General features: G+C 37.9%; 1 protein-coding gene across 12 annotated transcripts in view; it reads right to left on the minus strand.

The window, feature by feature from the left end:
• The window catches only part of BICC1 (BicC family RNA binding protein 1), a 318,114-nt gene that overhangs the window by 213,740 nt on the left and 86,510 nt on the right, over positions 1-17,864 (minus strand). For 11 of the 12 annotated variants that reach the window (XM_078345931.1, XM_078345934.1, XM_035266223.3 and 8 more), the window contains exon 2: positions 14,333-14,379. The exons of the other annotated variant lie outside the window; for it this stretch is intronic. In XM_078345931.1, the coding sequence (XP_078202057.1) occupies positions 14,333-14,379 (47 nt within the window). The remainder of the gene's footprint in view (positions 1-14,332; positions 14,380-17,864) is intronic. 12 annotated transcript variants of the gene reach the window in all.

Consider the following 17,864-nt stretch of genomic DNA (forward strand, 5'->3'; position numbering starts at 1 on the left):
GCTAGTTCAGAAAATGCCAAATGATGGACTTTTAACTATACAACTACTGGAGAGGACCAGAGACAAAGAGGAGAAAAAGGCTAGTTGGGGAGATATTTTTATCTATAACTGTTAAGAGTCAAGAATGATGAGGGTGTGGGGATACCACTGGTTGACATGAGAAGGGCTTGAGTGAAGGGGCAATGGGAAACAAGGTTGTATCAGTAGGAAGGGACAGACTATAATGAACGATTGACATCAAAGCTGGATATTTAATTTTACCTGGAAGGCAATGTGAGTTGTCAAAGAAAATCTGAGCATAGACATAAAAAGATAACAGTTATCTTTTAGGAAAACATTGTACACCTTCTGATAAGGCTCACTGAGGAAGTTTTCAAGAGAGCCTCTGTTGTATAGCTACATCACATCCATTCCTAACACAAATCTCAATGAGTGAAAAAAACAGATTTCCAAATGATTCACTGATGATCTAATTTTGTAGACTAGAGTTTCCAGTAAGAAAAAGAAATCATTTCATCAGACAATTTTGGGAAGGGCCACATAATATATATTTCTGTAACAAATGCATAAAATGCAAATAATCAGCACATTAAAGTCTGCAATCAGTTTTGTAGGAAAGAATTAGTTTTTAACTGTAAATGACTGTATTTCTCAAAATTATCTTACCACAGAACTTTTTCATATGATATTTATTAAGGACAGTGCAGAAGTAGTATTTCACAGTATACCTTCTAAGACAATGAAACTGAACAGAAAGTTAAATCCATCAATAATTGATACTCATACACAAAATACATACACAGTTGACCCTTGAACAACAGGGGTTTAAACTATGACAGGTCTGCCACAGATTTTTTTTTCTGCCTCTGCCACTCCTGAGACAAGACCAAGCCCTCATCCTCTTTTTCCACCTTCTCACCCTACTTAACATGAAGATAATGAAGATGAAGACCTTTATGATGATCCACTTCCACTTAATAAATATTTTCTTCCTTATAATTTTCTTTTCTCTATATTATTGTAATAATAAATTATATAATAGACATAACATACAAAATGCATGTTATTTGACTATGTTATTAGTAAAGCTTCTGGTCAACAGTAGGCTATCAGTAGTTCAATTTCTGGGGAGTCAAAAATTATATGCAAATTTTTGACCACACAGTGGGGCAGGGGTTGGCAACCCTGGCCCTTGTGTTGTTCAAGAGTACAATGTGATTCCTTTCCTTTCATCAGCAGTAGTCACTGAAAGAATTTACAACTTCTCTTTGTACTTACTTATACTCCACAGATCAGTAGTTCCCAACCTTGGCTACGGAGTAATATCTCCTGAGGAGCTTTTGCAAAAAAATACTAATGCTCAGGCCTTACTTTCAGAACAATTAAATCAGAATCTCTAGTTAAAACATCAATAGTTTTAAAAAGTTCCTCAGACAAACCTGCCCTGGGGTTAAGATTGGTGCTCTAGATTAAGAGTTTACTATCACTAAAATGATTGATGGGAGACCTGGAGAAATGGGAAGAGGAACATGAATTCCAGTTAATAATTCAACTAGAAAATCTGCCCCTAAATGTTATTACATTTATTCTGCATATGATACTGGATCTCAAATATCCTTGGGGTTCTTTCTCCTCTGCACTTGTTCATCAGTATACTTATGGTTAAATGCTAATACCAGTGTGTGCTAAACTGATAGTGAATGATTTCAGGGAATTTTTTATACAAATGAAACCCAATTTTCTATTACTTGCCAAATTTGAATCATTTGTCTCTTTTTCTCAGAAGTTTTCATTTGATTTCCATAAAACACAGCCAAAATAAACCACAAAGTCGAAACTTTCAACTGGAAAATACATTTTTTCAAAACTGCATATCATAGAAGGTTCAGGACTGAATTAAATGATGCCATTTATTTTACAGCTGTCATTCTGAACTTGGCAATTTTATCATTCAGAATGTAATCAAGGCATCACAATAGCTGAAAACTCATGTTTCAAGGCATAGTTAAAAGTTAATCTCTCTGGGAATGCATTTATCATTTAGGAAGGTAATAGAAAGAAGTAATAATTTGTCCCTAAACCTGGTACTAATGAAGTCAGATGCTACAAAGCAACTATACTACAAAATGTTTGGTCATCCTGGCTATCATTTTTAATTCTCATCATCTTTGAATACACAGTTGTATTAGTTTGCTCTCATGCTGCTAATAAAGATATACCAGAGACTAGGTAATTTATAAAGGAAAGAGGTTTAATGACTCACAGTTCCACCTGGCTGGGGAGGTCTCACAATCATGGCAGAAAGCAAATGGCGAGCAAAGTCACATCTTAAATGGCAGCAGGCAAGAGAGTTTGTGCAGGGGAATTTCCATTTATAAAACCATCAGATCTTCTGAGACTTATTCACTACCACAAGAACAGCATGGGAGAAATGTCCCCAATGATCCAATTATCTCCTCCTGGCCCCACCCTTGACACATGGGGATTATTACAATCCAAGGCAATATTTGGGTGGGAATACAGCCGAGTCATATCAACGATGAATAGAAACAATATGATCTACTAACTTTTAGATTCAAATCCTTCCACCTATCCTCTAAACCTTTCAATTAAATAATTTGTAAATAACTAGCTCAGATGAAGTGACATCTATCTATGTATCTATCTACATAAAACTTTTAACCAATCTGTTTTCTAGGCTATATGAGAAAAAAAACAATCTCCTCTGTCCCTTATTCTGCCTTTGCAAAGGCAATCAGCTGATTCTGCTGGAGATGCCTTTCCATTTTGTCTCCATTAGGACATTCAGGTCATGAAGTTACAGGTCTGGAAGGCATCTTAACCTAATCTAAACTCTGCCCTCGGCTCTGAAACTGTGCCACAAAGCCTTTCCTCACTTCATCCAACATACTAACTATATTCCTTCTACCTAGTCTTCAAAGCTCACCTCAAACACTTTCTTTAAGGAAATCTACCTTCAATGATTCCTCAGAATAGAAAAGCAAAAAATCACTCCCTCCATATCCCTTCTGTGCCACTTCTCCTCTGGAGTATGCCCCTCTTGAGGACAGGAGCCATAGAACCACCTTTCCCCCTCTGTAGTATTGTACATGGTACAGTGTCTGGCTCAGAGGGAGGGCAATAATGCCTCATGAATGGCATCCTCAGCAGCTCTGTGAGGCCCACACAAAATCATGCACCCTAACACCATCTTATAAGCATCTTTTCTCTTTAGAATAAAAGCTCTCTGAAAGTTTAAATTACATCTTCTTTAGTATTCCCATGGAATTCAGAAGAAAGCAAGACAACTTTTGGACTCCCATATTATGAGGTAGCCCATCATATTCACATACGAAAAGGACGAGTGACATTCAAGTGAGAAGACACACATACCCATGTTCCAATTACATACTGAAAACTACTACTTCCTAGATTTTGGCAATACCTTCCCCTCTCAACATACTGACTGAAGCCAAGAAAAGCTTAGGCTCTCCAACCTACCAAACTAGGAATAAACACATCAGGAAGCTTCCCAAACAGCACCTCCTACTGATTTACACATGAACCATTGTTTTACAAATGCCAATAGGAAAACATAACAGGAAGAAGCTCTATTTAAGAAAACAACTCCAAACTAATTGAGTTTAAAGTGTTCTTATTCACTGGAGATTAAGGTTTCCTGGTAACTCCAGAATAAACATGCACATGGAAATTGAAGCTGGTTATTCTTTTGTTTTCTTCTTTCATAATATTAGTGATGAGCTCAAGAAAGAAAACCAAGCAGGAAACACAGAGGCTTCTATATTTTGTTTATTGTCAGAACTCCGGCTAAATTCCCTCCTCCTACTTATCAGTACTTCACCCATTAAGAAGCAGAAAATTTGAATAACTGGATGATAATCCAGGGTGACAAAGGTAACAAAAGTAGCAAATGCTAAGAAAAAAAGCCATATGTACACATTTCTTGATGATTTCTTGATGATTTTGATTTCACCAAAAAAAATGAAGAAAGATAATGAAATGTATTTTTCCACCACTTAAAATGCCAACTCCTTTCAGGAAGAAATTTACATCCAATGAATTAAAAAAAAAATAAAAATAAAACACCAAAATACCAGTATGGAACAAGCCACAACTGTGAAACATACAAAATGAGAGAGAACATTAGGATATTTAATACATTAATTCAAGAATCATGTCACTTAGAGAGGCGTAGAGTAACAAAGCACTCTCCGGAACTATCAATAAGAAAAACAGAAAATATTTACATGCCATGATAGCCTTTCTGCATGCTGGCTGGCTAAAAACTTCCCAAAAATATAAGAGTGATGAAAACGATATTAATGCCAATGGCAAAGAGGAGAAGGAAATTCTGATATGCAGGATAAAACCTCAATAACATAAAAGGATAGAACTCACTTTTTTCACCTAACATATTAACATCAATGACCCCGTTATTTCGTGAGTAACGCTGGCAACTAACTAGCAGAAAGAAACATACCTTGAATAAGAATATTATTCTTATCTACTATATATGTAATATACAGAGAGATATGTTACTCTGTATATTATGTTTTACTACACTGGTATGGTATACCAGTGTATAGTATGGTCTAATGTTTTACTGTAGTATTGCTGCTGTATACATATTTTAAATGACAGATATGACAGAATTATATTTTATATAAAGAACACTGCTCCTTTAAAGATATAACTTAATTTGGGGCACTCATTGAGGAGCTAAACTACTCTACACACACCAAATTTTCTTAACATGTGAGTACCTAAACCCTTTGAAGAAAGGAGTATTATGCAATTATCCCAGTTAACTGAATACCTTTTATGCACAACAGTCGAATTCATGATTTAGGCCTTGTAGAGTTTCTGAACTACATCAGGAGAAGGGGAGAAGACGCTAAGGACACCTATAGATCAGAACTTGAAAGCTAGGTGTGGTGGCACATGCCTATGGTCAGGATGCTAAGGTGGGAGGATGGCTGGAGCCCAGGGTTCTAGGCTGCAGTGAGCTACAATCAGGCCACTCACTCCAGCCTGGGCAACAAAGCAAGACCCCATCTCTTTAAACAACACAAAACAAAAACAGAAAAAGAACCTGAGATTCACACCAGACTGTGCCAGCTCCAAGTAAGAGCATCGCTTATTCTGCCACATCTGCTTCCCACTCTGTCTTCTGCTTCATGCTTCCCTCTGTGGATGGGTCTTCACCACTTACTCACAGCTTCTCCTCCTCCTAACACCGGCTTTCCCATGGTGAACCGCACCACTCCGGGCCTCTCCCTCACTCCATGCTACCTCATGACCCTCCCCATTCTGTTCTTATTCCCACTTCAGATCTTAGCTTCCTAACTTAATACAAAGGAGTCTGGCTCAGCCGAGTTCATAGAGCATGCCACACAGTTCATGTCCACCACATAGAGAAGGTTTATTGCTGCGTATGGTGCCCACATCCTGGCCCAAGCAGCTCTGGCTGGAAAAGCAGGGAAGCAGAGTCAAGTGGTGCAAAACAAGGCCTTCTCCTCTCCTTTTTTCATGCGGAAAAGTAGGAGCTATAATCACATAAACTACAAAGCCTGGAAATTTTTTAAAGTACTATTTAGGAACAAAAGCAAGTTGAAAGAATTGAATTGGCCACATGACAAATTTTAAAGCAATATACTTTGTCCAGATAAAATGCAAAAACACCAAATACATCAAGCCAAAGATCATTATTCAGAAACCAGAAAGAGTCCTAAACTCAAATGAAGAACTGATTCATGAGATGACAACAAATTATGCCTGTAAATCTCCTAGATGAAATTTATTAAGTACCAAAGATACAACTTCAAAATAATAAACCTTAGTGTGATTCTGAATCTATTTAAACAAAATGCAAAGTACTATAAAGTCCATACATTTTTTTAGTGTATTAATTTATCTCCAGCCTTTTGATTGTCCCTCTAATATGCCACAATGACCCTCATTCAGAGCCCTGTTTAGTAAAACTTGCAGTTTAAGGCAGAACTTCTCTTATTATAGAAGCGCAGTCCATTAATGATGGCATGATAATTGCTGATTTAAATAAAAACATGTATCTTGTATTAACAGTAGTCAAGCATAAAGTCAGAATATCACTTCCTAAGTCCTGGCTGCCACCAACAACCTGTATAAACTTTAAAAGAAAAAATCAATCTAAGACCATTTAGACCACAATATCCTCGACTAGAAGAAAAACACAACACCACATCCAGCTTTAAACTGTATTGATTCTTCTGTGAAGTCATTTTAAATCAGTAAAGCTTAAAGTTCTTTACTAAATGTTACTTTAGCCAGACTAAAAGGCACTATACCCAGCCCATCATCTAACAGACTGTCACCCTGTGGCTGAGTCCTTTCCCCCAGGTATCCCAAGGAATCCAGAGTAAAGAAAAAAGCCTACAGGAGTTCTCATATCAATTCAATGTCCAAACCAGGTGAAATCTCTCAGAGTGAGGCTTTCCACACTTTCACAGTCTAGCCACCACATCTGCCACAAGGTCTCCAAGCTACGTGTCTGGTCAAGAACTTAGAGTGAGAGATACAGCATATGAGTTACATCTATGGAGGCCTTTGCCAGCCAGTCAACAGTCTGGAAATAGCCTCATTTTATGTTATGTATCTAGCAATGACATTGGAGCCAACCTTTTCTCTTCAGTTGGGTGAAGAATGACAAGAAATGTCAACTCAGTGCCTAAAGATTATATAACATTTAGGCACTTCTGGATCACATTAATATTCTAAATATTATGGCCTCACTATAATTGCACTGGTCAGGCTCTGTCCAAAACGCTATACCTACATATTGCCACATTTAAAATGGGACACTGATCTTGCTACAGAAAGTGAATAGAATGGTAAGGGGTCTGAAAACTAAGTCATATGATAAGTAAGAAACTAAGTATCTTTAGTCTGAAGAAAATAAGGCACAGAGATATAAAAAACATCTTAAAAAATTTTATACCTCTGAATGTCAAAACAAGGACAAATGGATGAAAGAGAGGGGGAACATTTTTCTAAACATTAGCACTACCTAGAAATGATCTACCTTGATGATCTGAGACTTGTTCTGTCTTTATTACTGTCATATAAAAAGACACAGAAGTAACCTCAGTATGATGAGAAGTCTGACTTCTTAAATGTTTTTCAGCAAAAAATACTACATGCTCTTAAATTGCAATAATTTATTAATCCATTAACAACTTCAACCTATCTTAGTTATTGTTATGTTTTCCTTCATAAGATGGTAACTGTTTTTAATTCTGATTATAAAAGTAATGGACATCCATTATAGGAAAGTACAGAAAGAAAAACCAACCATAATCTCACCACTGAGACAGTCACAGTTAACACTTTAGCATAATTTCTTCCCAGTCATTTTTTTAGGCATAAACGTATATAACAAAATTTGAGTCAAGGTATTAATTTTTGTACTTATATAGTACAAAATTTGAGTCAAGTTATATGCCTTTTGTCCTAATTTTTGTTCTTATACAGTAACCAATTTCACAAGTCATTACAAATTTACAAGGAATTATGAATTTTAATGCTTACATAGTAATCCAATGTCTGATATACCACATTTCAAACATTACATGGCTGAGTACTTAGGTTATTTTTAATTTTATTTTATTTCAATTATTACAATATTGTGACAATGTATATCTTTGTATATGGATGTTCAGACACTTCTCTGATAATGTTCTATGTAATATATTGACTAAATTTGTCCTATGCCCCCGCTAAGATAAAAAAACAATTTGAATCGCAAGATATTGAAAAGAAAATTAAATAGACATACAACACAAAGGCAAGGCTGCTAAAATTGGATTTAATCAATTTACTCCTTCCTCACAAACAGCTAATGCCACCCTCTTCGAAAGTTGCTTCTGACCCACGCAAAAATGTTTATATTTGCATATTATCAGTTAGGGTAATTTTTAACTATATAACATCAAAATAGTTCTGAAATCTTAATATCAACCATAAATAAGGAAGTTTGTATCTCAAGATCTTTCAATTAAAGGAAATGCTGGCAAGTATAGGAATTAAAATAGGTATTTAATACATAAAGGGAGGGCACTTTACAAAATAACATACAAAGCTTTTTAAACTAATGCCAATAAATCTCTTAACTAGCCCTTTCAATGGTTACTTGCACTACAAATCTGTAATCCAGAGTCCAGTCTTGTGACCCTTCTTAAAAGATCTATTTTCATGAATTCAATTTCATTTTCCACATGATCCAATGCATTGAGTTTGGTTTCAAGAAATCAATTTAATCAATAATGACTAAACTTTCCTCAGATGTTGATTTAAGATTAAACAAATTGCAGTAGTAATAAAATTACATTCACTATCATTAAACATACATTTTTAAACAATCTCAATGACATTCTTTGCTCTGTGGTTTTAGAAAGAGGAATACAGGAACTGTGGTTTTCATAAAGAGGTTGTGTGAAATGACTGATGAAATAACAGAGATGAATACACCATTACAATGCAACTCTAAGCAGATGACTCTACAACATGCTAAGAGAATACAGATTCAAAACCCAGTCTTCCTGTGTTCAAATGAACACAAGAACAGAACTTAAAAATGCTAGAGGAATAAATGATGAGCAAATCACTTGATCTTTTTCTTAATCTCTTCTTACTAACCCTGATTTACTAGATTCTTAATAGAAGATGAAGAGTAAATCATAAGGTAGTAAATAGGATCAATTCTCATCTTTAATAACTTTCTAGATGATGACTAAACAACCTTTATGGGATGGAAAGTAATTTTTTTCTAAGTCTTACAAGCAGCCAGTTACCCCTATCTAGACAGTAGAGTAAAGAAAACATGATCACAGATTCTCTCACTGGAACATTCTTAGGGCAATAGTATTGTGATCAGTAATAAGAACTCAGTGAACATTAGCTTTAAGCCCTAAGTTTTCATTAGCAACAACACATTGGTAATCACCTTTACTCAAGCTTGGGACCAACAATGTAATGCTGCACAGCCTTCTCAGTGAACCTTGAGAAACCATCAAAACATCAGATACTCTTCACTGCATATCCTTCCATAAATCTGAATTGTGAGTCATGTACGTGTATTACCTATTGAAATAAATACTAAAATTAAAGCTTTAAAATATCCAGATCTTATTTAAATCAAATTTGATTTGTGTTTAAGCATAAAGACTCAGTATTAGAAAAAGCACATTCATGGGCCAGAGTTAACCTTTTAAATAATTAAACCAAAACATACCCATTACTAGAGGAAATAACCCACTAGAAATATAAAAATAATGGCCAGTGGAGAAAGCAGAAGTAACTTTATCACCTCTGCTGCCCCTCAATAAGAGGACTCAAGTAATCCCTATCTAAGACCATCTAATGCACCCATTTTTAGGTACAGAAAGAACCAAATATTTACCTCAGGAATTTTCCCCAGGAGACAAAACTTGCTATTTTCTAGTCTCAAAACACCAAAAGTAACATTTGTCTAAAAACAATGAGTTTGAAAGGTTTTAAAAATACATCACATAAGCCACCAAACAATATCTCATTTTTTAAGTCTGTTAGCCCTTGTGACAAGCCATGGTTTATAAGGTCAATTTTCCAAATAAATAGCCAATATATTCAAAGAGTATAAAATAGTCCTACATTAAAATATATGATGTGTACTTTGGGAAAAAATACTGTACATAACCCAATGCAACGAAAAACTTGGCTTTCATCAATTATAATGCTGACTGGATTTTGTCTTCTTCAACCATTGGGATTAGAGATTCCTAAAGCAGTTTGCTTTGATGAGTCATATGTGTAATACAATCACTGACCCTATCCCCACCTAAAATACTGTAACCCATTTTCCCCTCCAAGATCTGACCATAGTCATTTCACAAGAGAAAGAAAAAAATAACTGATTAAAAGGAAATAGAACAGACAGTGAGTAAGCCATGAACAATTGCCCAAAGAACTGTAAAAAACCTGGAAGATTGTTTCCATGTGTTTCCACTAGATAGAGTTGCCATTAGGAGTGAACGGAGAATACTGATAAAGTTATATCCATTCCCGCCTTTTGTAAGTGTAGTCAGAGCCAAAGAATAAAAAGTACAATTATGGGAGAACTTTGCACATTTTTAACACAGAAAAGTATCTGGAATGGATCCAATGCAAATATCTAGTTTATTCTGTAATCCCATAACCAGAGAATATAAAAATGACTTTATATACATTTTTAATATACATAGAAAAAAGATGAAGGGTGTACAAATAATTCTCTTTCAAAGGCAAGATTACAAGTCAGGCACAGTAGCTTATGCCTGTAATCTTAGCACTTTGGGAGGCTGAGGTGGGTATATTACTGGAGGTCAGGAGTTCAAGACCAGACTAGTCAACATGGTGAATCTACTAAATATACAAAAATTCACTGGGCGTGGTGGCGCATGCCTGTAATCCCAGCTACTCAGGAGGTGGAGGCAAGAGAATCACTTGAACCTTGGAGGCAGGGGTTACAGGAAGCCAAGATGGAGCCACTGCACTCCAGGCTGGGCAACAGAGCAAGACTCTGTCTCAAAAAAAAAAAAAAAAAGGCAAGATTACAGATTCCTTTTTTCCTCTTTTTGCATGACAAATATATACTCATTGTAGACAATTTAAAAATGACTTGTGATTTTAAGAAATAGATTTAGTATAAATGACTAGGTAGTTAAAAATCTAAAGATCAGAGTATCAAAATGTGACAAATAACATCTACAGTCTTAGTAAATTTTTCTACAGAATCATTTTCCCCATTAAAAGGTATTATAGTTTGAACTATCCACCAAAAAGTCGTATGTTGAAGTACTAATGCCTGGGACCTCAGAATGTGACATTTGGAAATAGGGTCACTGCAGATGCATAATAATAAGTTAAGATGAAGCCACACCAGAGTAGGGTAGGCTGCTAATCCAATATAATTGGTGTCTTTATAGAAAGGAATAATTTGGATACAGAGACGAGCACAGGGGAAGAATGCCATATGAAGAGGGCGGCAGAGATCCAGGTGATGCTTCTGCAAGCCATGGAACACCAAAGATCACCAGCAAACCATCAGAAGCTAAAGAAAGGCATGGAGAAGATTCTCCCTCACAGCCCTCAGAAGGAACCAACCCTGATGACACCTTGATCTTGGGTTTCTAGCCTCCAGAACTGTGAGATGATAATTTATCACAGTTAAGTCACCCAGTTTATAGTATGTCAGCCCTATCAAACAGACAAAAAGCTTCAAAGTACACCACACAAAGACATTACACTTTGACCACATTTTTTCCTCTAACAATCTCATTTTTGATGAATAGTGCCTGCAAAATCAACTCTTTTTTTTATCAAATGTCCCAGCCCCTCCTTCCCCTCTATTGTTGCTATTAGGTAAGACTACATAACTAAGTCTTCTCCTATAGAGTGTGAGAGGAAATGACAGATGCCACGTTCAGCCCTGGGCCTTATAACCCATGGCATTTCCCTCTATTCAACACTCTATCTCCCTCACCAGCTCACACCTGGACATGGTGGTGACCCAGCTTCAACAAGGGAGATGAAGGCCATGCCTTAGGGACAACCCAGCTATGTCTTAGAAGGAGCCTGGCTCACTGACTGACAGGATGGGACCCAGCTACCAGCACAGCTGGAAGACTCTCCTTGGAATGGTATGTGAGAGTACAACAAATCACTGTGCTCTTTGAGATACTATATTGTTGGGGTTTTGGGGTATTTTTTTTTTTTTGCCATAACATCTTAGCCTTTTACCTTTTATTCTTTATTAAGTGTTTGGGAAATAAATCATTTCAAACCCATGTAGTAAAACAGGGTGTAGAAAACTGGGTAGATCTCTGAAAAAAAATAATAACTTTGACTCAACGGGAGAAGTGTATAAGCTCAACAACTACTATTATAGCTTTAAGCTTGAGATAATATGTTTGACAATCTTTCTGTCTGTTAAACTGAAATGTAAGCTCTTTCTGGAAGCATACTAATTCTTATTTTGGAAGATATTTTAAAATTAATTTTATTATTTTCTAATTTAAAAACTTTAATAAGAATAATTAATTAAATAGAGCAAAATTTAGTCATATTAGTATGCTTTTGCATATATTTTTATGGTACAAAAAAACCATAAAGTTACATATGAAAGTTCCACACTCCTGCTAAAATCTCTATATAGGGAGAGGCATTATGAAGCTAGATAGGTATCCTTCCGGCTTAGAAAAGTTGAGGAGCTGAACTTTAAACTCAGCTAAAGAGAGGTTTTAATTTTTGTTTCATACCTCAAAGTAAAAAACTAAGAAACATCCCAATAATAAGCCTAGATCCTTCATATTTGCATTAGTTTAGAGAGAGAAAAGTATTTCTTCAAAGATGCTAGTGAGCAGTAATGTGGACTAGTCCTTAAATGTTTCCCCAAATGTCATTATGTAAAACTAGAATACGTGTGACAGCATGCAAGTTCCTGAAGGACAATTCAGTATTTCTCCATGACTTCATTCTACTGTAGATGAACCAGAATGTCTACTTCTGTCTAGTCAAAACAGTGAAAAATGACTCTTCTGGAATTTGGGCTGTTTGTCTTCGAAATTACAGGTTTTTTGCTGGATGAGCATACAAATCCTATATGGACACTTGTCTATGGGAAAGACACTTCCTGTAGAACTAAAGAAAAAAATGAGAGAATAAAATGTACTCCCATCTAGTTATTCACAGACCTCATTAATCGGTGACCAAGAATAGAATCTATGACTCTAACTCATAGTTTGTGGGATGCACACATGTTCCTGGATTCAAACATGTGTTTCCATTTAAACTGCTGGAATGTATATATGTCTCTGCAAAGAGTGAGAAATATTAGCAAATCTGGGAATGAAAGTCCTTTATGATCATATACACCACATTTTGATGCAGATTTTAAAATGTCTGAAATCACAAAGATGAAGCATATACTTTTTCATCTATCTGTGACTTAAAGAATAATGAAGAAGAATCCTTCCACAGATAGCATCTATATTTACCATCATAGCCAACCCATGGGAAATCTATGATTTCTACTATTTGTTTTCTTTATATTTTATTTTTTTCTTTGAGACAGGGTCTGACTCTGTCACCCATGCTGGAGTGCAGTGGCACAATCATGGCTCACTACGGTCTTAACTTCATGGGCTCAGTTGATCCTCCCACCTCAACCTCCAGAGGAGCTGGAACTACAGGCACATGCCATTACACTCAACAAATTTGGGGTTGTTTTTCCAGTAGAGGTGGGATTTTTCCATGTTGCCCAGGCTGGTCTTTTTTTTTTTTTTTTTTTTTTGAGACAGTCTTGCTCTGTTGCCCAGGCTGGAGTGCAGTGGCGCGATCTCAGCTCACTACAACCTCTCCCTCCCAGGTTCAAGGGATTTTCATGCCTCAGCCTCCCAAGTAACTGGGATTACAGGCATCTGCCACCATGCCTGGCTAATTTTTGTATTTTTAGCAGAGACAGGTTTTTGGCGAGGCTGGTCTCAACTCCTGACCTCAAGTGATCCGCCTGCCTTGGTGTCCCAAAGGGCTGGGATTACAGGCACATACCACCATGCTCAGCCCCCGGATGTTCTTGGATTCCTGGGCTCAAGTAATCCGCCAGCCTCAGCCTCCGAAAGTGATAGGATTACAGGCATGAGCCACTGCACCCAGGCTTTTTGTCTTCCGTTGTCTTACCCTTGTTGCTAAGCCTGCCCCAGCTAACACCAGGGCATTCTGAAATGCTCAGGTATTGAGTATAAGTTGGAGATTAACCAATGTCAGACAACGCCAAGTCAGGGGGCACAGTACCTAAACTGCAACAGCCTGAGCCTACAAAGCAAGGGTGGAAAACTGGTAGTCTAGCATATTCTATTTGGCCAGTAGAGCATTTTAAAATGGGTTTTAATTTAAAAACGTTTAGAAAAGATCCTCCCATCCTATTCATCAGATAGGATAGTACACCTCACCCTGCATAATAAACCCCTCCTATGTCACAAGCCAACCAAATGAAGTATGATGCCACATGAACGAATCCACGTCTGAGCCCTCTTACATTTTGTTTATTTGCCTTCAAGCAAACATTTAATTAGATTTTCCTGGGAAGGAGACTTCCTGGAATGGTTAAGTTCCACATAGCATCCCCTCTTTTCCAGCTCCTTCCTGTACAGAAACCTGTTCTCCTCCACAGGAAGAGGAGTGTTCTTCTAGGATAGCTGCTGAGATAGGTGTTATTTCCTCTTATTTATCACCATGGCAAGAGTAAAAGGCAACTTACCTTTTGAAAAAAGTCTTCCCCACTTCTGCCTTTCCCTTCAGCAGCAGCTGTAAATAAAAATGTATACATTTAAAATACTTTCTTTTTTCAATATATGCATTCAAAAAATTTTTAAACATCAGATACGAGAATGCAAAAGCAAACAAGATGCCAGCCCTACTCTCCCATGGCTCAGTGCCTCACTGGGATGCAAAACTCGTAACGAACAGCACTCCAATCCATCAATTACACATCTCTAGATTAGTTGACACTCTTTTGCTTTGTCTGAAAGACTCATGAACCCCTACACACTTAGATGATGAAAGTGATCTCTTCCTTTCATAAAGAACTATATGAATAAACGCAACTATCAAAGTAATCAACTGTAGCATTACAAGCTCTTCCTATCTGTGATCAATCCCAGGCACAAGAGGCTGCCTTGTCAGCAAGCGGCTCAAGTATATGGCCTACTTCAGAGCTGTTTCCATTTTATGCTTTATAATGACTATATAATCTACTTGAATTTCAGTTGGCATCATATACTTTTAATTCGCTCCTTCAGTTATATATACAAAGAGAGGGGGGGAAAAAGCATGAGAACAGTAAGGGTGAAGGTCACAGCCAACAATGAAACTGCATGTAACATTAATTAAAAGATCACTATATTTGAACATCATTTTTATAGATAAATGGTAGCCTATAAATACAGGACAAACCCATTTCTCAGTCTGTGTACTAGATCTTGTATTTTATGAACATTTTTAATTCATTTGTGTTGAGGGGTAGAGAATTTGACTAACAGGAGAGCAGCAATAGAGAGCCAATAGCATCTTGCTTGCAAGAGACTCAGACTGCATCTTTCTAAGCCAAACAGAACTCTGATTCAGATGTAGGGTGGAGTGGTTAATGGGAAAAGTCCGGTCAGGACAAAGAAAGGTACTGAAGCGAGAACTACTAGAAATTAAAGTCTGGAAGACCACAGTAAACCAAACATCTGCTAGGCAATATCTCAGTATGGCCATGTTTGTGTGTAGTACATGCATGTGTGTGTGTGTGTGTGTGTGTGTGTGTGTGTGTGTCCGTCCGTCCAGAGCACTTGTTAAAATGACTAAAGACCCAAGAAATATGGCAAAGCAATCACTTAAGAATCACATTTGTCACTTAGCAAGTTTTGACAAGCACCTACCATAACTTTGACATTGTTCAGTGAAAGGTTCAAAACTTGAGAAATACTTTCTGCCCTCAAAGAAATAAAAGTATTTAAATTCTTTTCTCACCAAACTTAAATTTTACAGTTAAATATAAGACACCTTCTCTATTTTTATAGAAATGTGTATTTTTTACCAACACATTTTTATTCAAACAACAGACTGCAGAATACATGTTTCTGGAAATCCCAAGGACAATCTGAAAAAAAAAAAAAAAAAAAACCAAGAGCTAAAAAAGATTTTAAAAAATGTATTCTAACGTGTGGTAGGGCTGAATAATGACTCCTAGCAAAGGTGGTCATGTATTAATCCCTGGAATCTTACTTGGCAAAAGAGACTTTGTAAATGTGATTGAGTAAAAAGATAGGAAGATTATCTTGAACTAGCCAGATGGGCCCAATGTAATTATGTCCTTAATGAAAGAGGCAGGGGGCTCAGAGTACAAGAAAGTGATATGACAATGGAAGCACAAGGAGAGATGATACATGACAACAAAGGACAGATCAGAGAGGATGAAGATTTGAAGACAGAGGAACAGGCCATGAGCCAAGGACTGTAGAGGGCCTCTAAGAGCTGGAAAAGTCAACAAAATTGATCTTCCCATATGGCCTCTGTAGAAAGTACAGCCCTGAAAGAAAGTACACCTTGCTTTCAGCCCAGTGAAACCCATTTCAGACTTTAGACCCAAAAACGTAAGATTTCTGTTGTTTTAAGCCACTACACTGTGGTAACTTGTTATAGCAGCAAAAGCAAACTAACCTCTGATGCTAATATCTTTTTAACTTTTCTTTTTGCATGAATTCCACACCATCAACAGCATGAACTGCACCCAGACACTGTGCCACTCCAAGTCTCAGGTTCCAGCCCAAGCCGAGGACCAAGGGGAGTGGGTGGATGAGTGGTGAGCAGCTGAAAGAACACTTGAGGAATCACAGGAAGTTGTGACATGGCTTTATTCTCTCTCGGCACAAGTGAGCCTGGGAGCAAACCATGGTGCAAACCTGGCACGAGCCAACCCAGGCGCAAGCCCTATGTACAGCATCAGCAGGGTAATTACACCTTTTACAGACAATAGTGGCTCTCCGCCAAGCACGAGCTCACATAGGTGATCATCTAATGCACCTCATGTGTTGTGGTTATATAATGAGTGGAATTGTGCACCTGCGCTCCAAACTCCAGACTCATGCTGAATTGAATGTCTGCCTCGGCCTATTCTTGACCGTAGCACCTCCATTTTCCTTACATTCCACCCCCTAGGCCGAGGGAGACACAACACAGACCTTGGATGCACAGGCCCAACACACAGACCTCATACATAGGCTCTGGAAACATAGGCCAGGCCCCAGACACACATGCTTTACACATAGGCTCTGGGCACACAGGCCTCAGACACTCAGGTCCAACACATAGGCCTTCCATTCCACCCCCTAGGCAGAGGGAGTTTTTCTAGTGGGGAGACATGCCCACAGGGCAGAACCCTGGACCCAGAGTCCACAGCAGTAATACAGGAAGCAACAACTCCAGGTTATGGTGGGCAACCACCCCATGATGACATTACTCCAATGTTGCTTTATATATTAAGCCAGGTTTTTATTTCCCTTCCTTCAGGAGCACTGGGGCAGAGAACGACAGGTTACTGTTGGTCCGCATACCTGGTCGGAGGAGGTCATCCTTCCTCCCATAGGTTTTGACACATGGCTTAGGCCTATATGGGCCAGTGATGAACTAGCCACTTCTGTTAACTTTTAGGTAGTTAAACATAAGGTTAAGCCTCAATAAACTGCCAAGCTATCACTGCAGATTATCACAGGTGTCACCACCTTGGTTACAACATTCACACTGCTCTGATTTCAGCCCACTAGCTACTTTGTCCACACCTGCTATCAAACCATATGGTGTCAGTACTCGGCTGGACCATGACAGCAGTCCAGGCAATAGCAGCACTCCAGCTAGACCCATTAGTATATCATACCTCATCAGGAATGCAGGGGTGCCTCAGGCCCCGTGGCCTTATCTTGCATTAGGACTACAGGATCTAAGCAGACCTCCTGTAGCTCTGCTGCTAAGGGCCTTGTATTCAGCGTACTCTGCTGCTCCAAGTAGGTGCCACACTTTGCAGAAGTGAATGTCTGTGCCATCCCAGTCCAGGGGCGGGGGGGTCATCAACCATGAATGCACCAATCCTGCTATCAGATAAGTCATCTACATCATGACTGTAGCCCATCCTGCTTATGCTCTCATGAGCCTTAAGGGCAGCAAATGCAATTACTAACTGCTTCTCTATCAATGAATATTGGAGCTCAGCTCCTTTCCATATTTGGGACCAAAAGCCTACTGGCATTCTC

The sequence above is a fragment of the Callithrix jacchus genome, chromosome 12 (assembly GCF_049354715.1).
Source record: "Callithrix jacchus isolate 240 chromosome 12, calJac240_pri, whole genome shotgun sequence".
NCBI classification, from domain to species: domain Eukaryota; kingdom Metazoa; phylum Chordata; class Mammalia; order Primates; family Cebidae; genus Callithrix; species Callithrix jacchus.